At 42.7% G+C, this 7,521-nt stretch overlaps 1 protein-coding gene across 2 annotated transcripts; it reads right to left on the minus strand.

Moving 5' to 3' along the window:
• Window positions 1-3,186: 3,186 nt before the first annotated feature.
• LOC148038116 (uncharacterized) lies at window positions 3,187-5,395 on the minus strand. 2 transcript variants are annotated; one of them, XM_087669144.1, is made up of 5 exons: window positions 5,010-5,394; window positions 4,667-4,922; window positions 4,444-4,566; window positions 4,226-4,369; window positions 3,187-3,966 (listed from the first exon to the last, which is right to left on the minus strand). In XM_087669144.1, exons 2-5 carry the CDS (start codon window positions 4,835-4,837, stop codon window positions 3,496-3,498), a joined length of 909 nt encoding a protein of 302 aa, XP_087525270.1. In that variant the 5' UTR covers window positions 4,838-4,922; window positions 5,010-5,394; the 3' UTR covers window positions 3,187-3,495. The 2 variants fall into 2 exon arrangements, with proteins under 2 accessions (XP_087525270.1, XP_087525266.1); XM_087669140.1 differs by having other exon boundaries at window positions 3,188-3,966; window positions 4,667-4,858; window positions 5,010-5,395.
• Between the last annotated feature and the right edge of the window lie 2,126 nt (window positions 5,396-7,521).

A 7,521-nucleotide genomic window follows, 5' to 3' on the forward strand; every position in this document is an offset into this window, starting at 1 on the left:
AAAGATTCGAAGTGGGGGAGGAGACAAAGCTAGTGGATTCTAAGTGTGCAAATGACACAACCCTCTATGTAGAGGATGTTGAGGTGATGTTGGAGCGGGTGAGACTTACATTGGATGTATTTTGCACAACTGTGGATTCAAGAATCAACTTGTAGAAGTCAATTGGTTGTCTCATAGATCCAAATTATAGCACCAAGTTGGACATCACTCAAGTTTTAAATGGGTGAGTAGGGGGCAAACCATTTGCTATCTTGGCTTCCAAATGGGACTCCAACAATTTCTCCTAGTACTTGATTCCATTAGAAGGAAGCTAAATCCTACTAGAGCATGACCCACCTCTCCTTGGGAGGTAGGTCCCTAGTGGTCAATTTCTCCTAGTACTTGATTCCAACAATTTCAAATGGGACTCCAACAATTTCTCCTAGTACTTGATTCCATTAGAAGGAAGCTAAATCCTACTAGAGCATGACCCACCTCTCCTTGGGAGTTAGGTCCCTAGTGGTCAATCGGGTCCTCTCAGTGACAACTTGGTACATTGCTTTTTGTTGGTGTTTCTCCTCATCCTATATGGCTCAACTTTGTTGTCTCATCCAAAACTCTCTTCGAGCTATATGTATGGGTCAAGGGACTCTCGAGCTAAGGTGGCATGGGCGACTATCATCCTACACCACTCTAAGGGAGGTTTGGGGATTATCAACCCAAAGTATCAAAGTCTAGCCCTCCTAGGCAAGTTGGTGGTTCGTGGGCTCATGCGTAGTGGGTAGACATGGAAGGTCCTATAAGAGGACTTTCAAGAGTATAGGCCACAGCTTAGTGGGGAGTGGAGGCTATCCTTGAGATGGATCTTCACATTAGCCCAAGTCACCCCACCTAGATTCTCCTTGGACAATTTGCTACAAATACAACAAGGCCAGTGCAAAGTGTTGATTCGGAGGCCTCTAATATGTCATGAGGATACAGACTGCCAACCAGTAGTCTAAAATCTCCAAGTTTGTGATCGAGACAATATCCAAATCAATGAGTGCTCTCATGTCCAATGGGCTAGCAAAGAGGCCACCCAACCCTACCCGCACTATCAAAGTGTAGAGAGATTTATAGGCTGGTTGATTGGGCAATCTTACAATAAGCATTTGGTTGCCAACAATAAGCTAAGACCAATAGGAGGGTGATTGAGGATACAATCCCACAAGATCGGTTAGACCCTCATTAGAGAGCTGATGCTGCCTAACTACTAAGGTGTGGTCGGCTAGGTTCTCACTAGTAGGCATCCCCTTGCAGGTGGTAGGTAGAGTGGGCAATGTCCCCACAAGGTCTTGCCCACAATCTAGGTTGGTGAAAGGCTAGCCCTTGATAGAGGCCAATAAGAGGAGCTACTAGCTATGCACCAAAGAAGGGTTCATGTCATTGAACTCCAGGGAAAGATTTGGTTGTTGGATCTCTATGTGCCCTTGAGTGAGTTCTAAGAATGGCATCTCTAGGTCTATGAGAGTTGGCCTCGAGATGAGGTGGAGTGGGACCCTTGAGAGTGGCTTTGGCCGATTGCAACAGTTGTGCCAAGAAGCCCTGGGGTTTCTTGGCCTACACAACTCAAATTGGCATGCATGTTTTGATGTAGGACATGGATTAGGCTCCCTCGCATAGTAGGCACCAAGAACAACATAGAATCATCGAGGCCTTTCGACAGACCTTTTGGTGATGCTTGTCAGATAGCTAGAGGCCATGGAGGATATCATACTTCTTATGGAGACTTGGTTGTTAGGAGCTCATTGGTTCAAATGCAACAAGTTGGGAGTCTGCAAGCATTGCCCACTGCAACCCTTGAAAACTCCACAGCATTGCCTTTGGTCTTGTGAGGCAGCACAACTAGTATGGAGAGGAGCTTGCCATAATCTGCACCAAGTGGCACTACCTTGGGGCATACAGCTTGTGGGGGTCATCTATTGGTAGGCAATTAGCCAAGGTCGGCACTTATTGTGTGAGGCTAAGATGCATCACATTATTTTTCTCATATAGGCAACTTCCTATGGTACGGTCAATTTGGAGGCACTACCCATTTGTAAGGTACTAGAGCCTCCAACAAAGCATTCAAAGATGTGGGAGATTATTGGGAGCCTCACAATATGGCACATTTGGAAGGCACATTGTCAGTTGGTTCTAGGTGGCAAGTGCCTATCCACATAAGTGACTTTGGCAAAGCTCTCAACTTTGATCATCCAGTCCCTCCGTGACTGCTGGGATCAGGTGCAAGGTGACTCTCGAGCTTATGAGGAGCTCTGAACCTATTTACATACCTAGGGTGGCCATGATCTGTTCTTCACGATGCAGGCAATAACCCCAGGTGTCAGTACTCTCCTCCATGGCTTCTATCCCCCATTCCCCCGAGCTTATGAGGAGCTCTGAACCTATTTACATACCTAGGGTGGCCATGATCTGTTCTTCACGATGCAGGCAATAACTCCAGGTGGCAGTACTCTCCTCCGTGGCTTCTATCCCCCATTCCCCCCAGCCTCCTTGAGAGCCTTGTATGTATGATTCTAGTATGACTTTGTATCAGCTCCGGCCGATCTGTTGAGTACATATACTTCACTGTAGAATCTTAGTAGTAATATTACTAGCCATGTTCTTCTTGGGGGGTAAAAAATACTATTATCTCACATTTCAAGAGCATTATTCCTTGATAATTTAGCATTCAATGCTAGGCATGCAGTAGACCAAAGGAGCATCACAGCAGACAACAAAGATAATGACATGCACAACCTTGTCTGTTATCATGCATAGTAAATTGGTTAAGCAATAACTGCCATGAAAAGTTACCACTTTGCTGTCCAGGTCATTCTGTCGCAGAAAGCCCATGCTTACTAGGTACTACTTGTACAGGTTCATGGACTTCTCCAGCCATTTCATGATTATGTGATCCCCCACTCCCCCTTGGATCACAAGCTCCTCAAACTTTCCTGTGTGAAGATTTTATACTCATATATCTGCATGTGATTCTAACTCATAAGTGTAACTCCTCAAACTTTTGTGTGTGAAGCTTTTATATTCACATATCTACATGTGATTCTAACTCATAAGTGTAGAAGCACAAAAATGAGCCCCATACTCAAGCCATGGACTTCCTGGATCAGTACCTTAATTCGATAAGGGACCAAGGTATCGGTACTCCTTTTTGCAGCCAGCTAACCAAAGTTCAAAATACCTTTTTATATAATGCAGCTCATTGACCTGACGTTCTAGACTATATGGTTCACATGTCTGCATCTGATCCAAACTTGGACAAGCTTATGCACCAAGCATCAAGCTTTGCACTCAAATAGAAGATGGCTCAGAGATCTGATAGGACATACATCCTGTCTCCTGTTACACTTGCCAGAAGGAAACCATGGCCATACTCAATTTCAATTATTTGCACTTGAATGTGAATATATACATTACTCTTCCTTACTAATGTAGTAAGGCAAGAAGATCTGGGCCAATTAGTAGCAGTCAATTCAGCTACAAATGCTGTGAGTTGTTATCTGGTAAGGGAAATGTTTGTACACGCCAGCTATTCTTTTTCCACCTCTTGAACCGTGATTTGGGTCCTTTACTGACATTGATTTCTTGGGCATCTTCCATCTGCCTGTGTTTGGTAGCTAGGCCACTCTGCTTTTGATCCTCCTGTTGCTCTTCAGAGTCACCCTGTCTAAGTCTTTTTGCTTCTGCTCTGAGATATTCAAGCAACAGCTCTACTTGCTTGGTTGTAATACCACGTATGTACCAAGATATGGGAGGTGGAGGAATAAGCTTCGGCTGCACAATCTGTTTTAAACTCACTTCTGAAGCCAACCTGCTTGAGGTACAGGCAAGGTCATCACCAGGAGAGGCCAAAAGAGAACAGTGAGGAGCATCTACATAGATTGGCTTGATATCCCAACTGCCTTCAAACTTCTTCATGAAGCCCTCCCGAGAGAGAGAATAATTCAACTGTTAATGACAAGCCACAGAATTAGTTACTTCTTTTCGGTTTCTTTCCTGAAAGGCACACCACACGGCTTTCATGAACTTTCAATCCTTTTCTAGACGTTAAGGTAGCAAACTAGCACCATACCAGTGATATCCTCTTTCTACCAACTTCACGTGGAAAACATAATAAAAGCTGGTATTTACATTCTTTTTGCTGCTTGACTCAGACACGCAAAATCTGTAAATCTCTCAATAAATATGCAACTGCCGGCAAACTTACCGAGTAATCATCCCGATTTTGATCCACGAAAAGGCGAATTGACATTGTCCCTGTAAAACATAAAAACTTCCACACAGCCACTTGCTCCACCTCAACAAGCTGACGGTTCGCCTCGTCTTTAAGGACCTTTCTGTGAGTCACTTCCTATAACACGGACTTGAGCCATGTCAATCAATTTACGACATCATTGAAAATCATTGCATAAGGCTCAGGATCACCTTGATGTTCTTGAAAACGCGCTTATTTTCAGGGTCCGTAATGATGTCAAAGAGTGCATCCGGTGGCAAGCCGATTTGGAAGATCGATTCTAGTTTGCACAGGGTGCCTTTGGGAACCTGAACCTGCACCATCACACATCGTATGCCTTGAAAAAAATGCATCGTTCTTTGAGACGAAAAATGAGAGAGATACCAGTACGAATCGGAATGTCACAGGAAATACCTGGACAACCGGAGACTTGTCAGTCCAATCAAGGTCTTTCTTCCACGCTTCTAACTGCCTTTTGATAGATACTTCAACAGACGTCGATGGTGGAGCAACTGGCTGGATCTCGCGAGGAGACGAAGTAATACCCCTGCCACTGATCAGCTCTTGCAGCCGTAAACCAACCATACCTATTAAATCTTTTGTGCCCTGGCCAAGGACACGGAGATCTCGCTCGCTCGTTCCATCGCGCGCTCTCTCTCTCTCTCTCTCTCTGTGTCTCGTATTTGTACTTGTACTCAGAAGAATATTGAAAGTTTCCAAAACCAAGACAATAAAGGAATGAAAGGCTACAATGAACCTGAAGACCTTGAAGAAGCTGATGCCGTATCCAATCCAGTTGAAGCTGTTGCTTGCGCCCCAAATGCTCTACCGGTGGAACCGGCGCTGACAGGTCTTCCATGTGTCTGCGCTCTCCGCAGGGCTGGGATCAGCAGACTCTACCACGAAAAGCGCGCGTTCGCACGGCCGCATTAACCGGCGCTGAGATAACAGGGTATACAAACCATGAGTGTAGAGTCCTGAGTTGTAACGCCAACGAGAGCGAGAGAGAGAGCGCCTTTCCGTTGGTGCCGGATTATAAAACACCCCAGCGTCTCAGAGAAAACAAGGGTGCGCGAGCGTTGCCCTGCTCTCTTTGATTTTTCGGCTTTCAAGGGAACGTGAAGCAAGTTCATCTTGCCATCTCTAAAAAGCCAAGTTGAGACAAAAGAAGTGAATATATTTGACCATGTTCTCTCGACTTGGAAATAACAATTAATGATATCGATGTTTATATTCTTAGGGGTCGCTGGCGTAGCCTAATATCATGTACTAGGAAGATCATAAATAGCCCTCTCTAAAAATGTTGCACTCTTGTCCCAAGGCAAGAATCTCTATCATGGGGTGATTCGCGATGACCACACTTCGATCAGGCCTAAAATTTGAAGGTTGCAACACCCTTCAAAGGGGGTTTTGCCCTTCTAGAGAAGGGCAAAAGAAAGATAAGAATTTTAGAAAAATAGTTATATACCCTTCCAAACTCTTTAAAAAGAAAAGGAGAGGTCCTCTAAGACCTTCTAAATGAAAAGTTGGGTAGCCCTTCAAATTTGAGGGCTGCCACACATGGACGTGTACGCACACACACATACAAAGTCAAAGCCATTTAGTTTACTTATGACTTTTGTACTTCTCTAATAATTAATACAATTGACCTTTGACCCAAAAGAAAAGGAAAGAAACTTAGAAATGAAGAATATTAAAGACGGAAATCTAGAATAATACAATACTAGCATTTCTTGTGTGCTTGCATGAAGCGGCTTCATCGAAGTTGCCATGCTTCGCTTCCTTGCTTCATCACTCGACCTTATATTTTGCTTCCCTTCTTCCCTTGCTTCATCACCACACAATCTGTGTGTGTGTGTGTGTAAGAGATCTAAAGAGAGAACATCGTGCTAATAGAAAGATACAAACACGTTTAGCTATATTTCTCTCTTAGTTGTACCTCTCTCTCTCTCTCTCTCTCTCTCTCTCTCTCTCTCTCTCTCTCTCTCTCTCTCTCTCTCTCTCTCTCTAAGTTATAAGGCTATATTTCCCTCTCTTTGAGTATATCTTTCTCCGTTGTGCTAACACAAAGATGCAAACATGTGAGGCTCCAAAAAATAAAAACTATAAATGTATATGTATCTTTATGACATGCAATCATACCATGTGTGAGTATTTGATCTCTACCACAAAGTCTTTTGGACTTTGCTAACCCACCTTTATTTACTCTAGTACATATTTCATTGTGTTTCACCTTTCCCATCTTTCCTAGCAAGGAATGGTAGATGCCTTTATGGCAGCTTATTGCATAAAGCTGCCAAAAAGCAACATTGTGAGAGGAATAAACTCACCATTTGCTTGCATAATTTGCTATTCCAAATTTTTGTTCAATTTCTCTCTCTCTCTCTCTCTCTCTCTCTCTCTCTCTCTCTCTCTCTCTCTCTCTCTCTCTCTCTCTCTCTCTCTCTCTCTCTCTCTCTCTCTCTCTCTCTCTCGCGCCTCATACCTATTATATCCATGCGGATCAAATAGTGTATCTAACTAAACACAAAAATATAGCAAAAGAAGAATATCAAGACATATAGCCAATATCTAGATACCAATGATAATATATAGATCAAAATGTATCCAACTAAAGCAAAGAGTTTCAGTGTCAATGAAAAAAAAGACTTTGTCCAAATCAACTAATCAAAGTGAAGCTTTCTCTTTCTCCCAAAATGATTTGGAACATTTCTTATCTCCATGCTTAACATGGGTAGGTAAAGCTACGATATGCTCTTGTCTTGGTATAGTAGATGATGAACCTCCCTCTCTGTCTCCCTCTCTCCCCTTTTATTCTCTCTCACATATTGTCTCACACTTATTATATCCATGAGAATCAAATAGTGTATCTCTCTAAACACAAAAATATAGCAAAAGAAGGACACCTAGACATATAGCCAATTTCTGGATACTAATGATAATATATAAATCAAAATGTGATCAGTAGAGCAAAAGAGCTCCAATGTCAATGAAAAAAAGTCTTTCTCTAAATCAACTAATCAAAGTGAAGCTTTCTCTTTCTCCCAAAATGATTTTGAACATTTTGATCTCCATGCCTAACATGGGTAGGTGAAGCTACAATATGCTCATCTCTTAGTTTGGTAGATGATGAACAAGTCTCTTCTATTCTTGCATCTATAATCAAAGAAAACCACAATGTAGTATAAATACCATTAGATTACAAAATGAACAAAGATAGTATAAAACTAACAAAAAGCATTACATCGAATGCACATCACAAAATAAAA

This window comes from Lygodium microphyllum, chromosome 3 (assembly GCF_053477565.2).
Source record: "Lygodium microphyllum isolate KBCC chromosome 3, Lygodium_microphyllum_v1.1.10, whole genome shotgun sequence".
Lineage (NCBI taxonomy): Eukaryota > Viridiplantae > Streptophyta > Polypodiopsida > Schizaeales > Lygodiaceae > Lygodium > Lygodium microphyllum.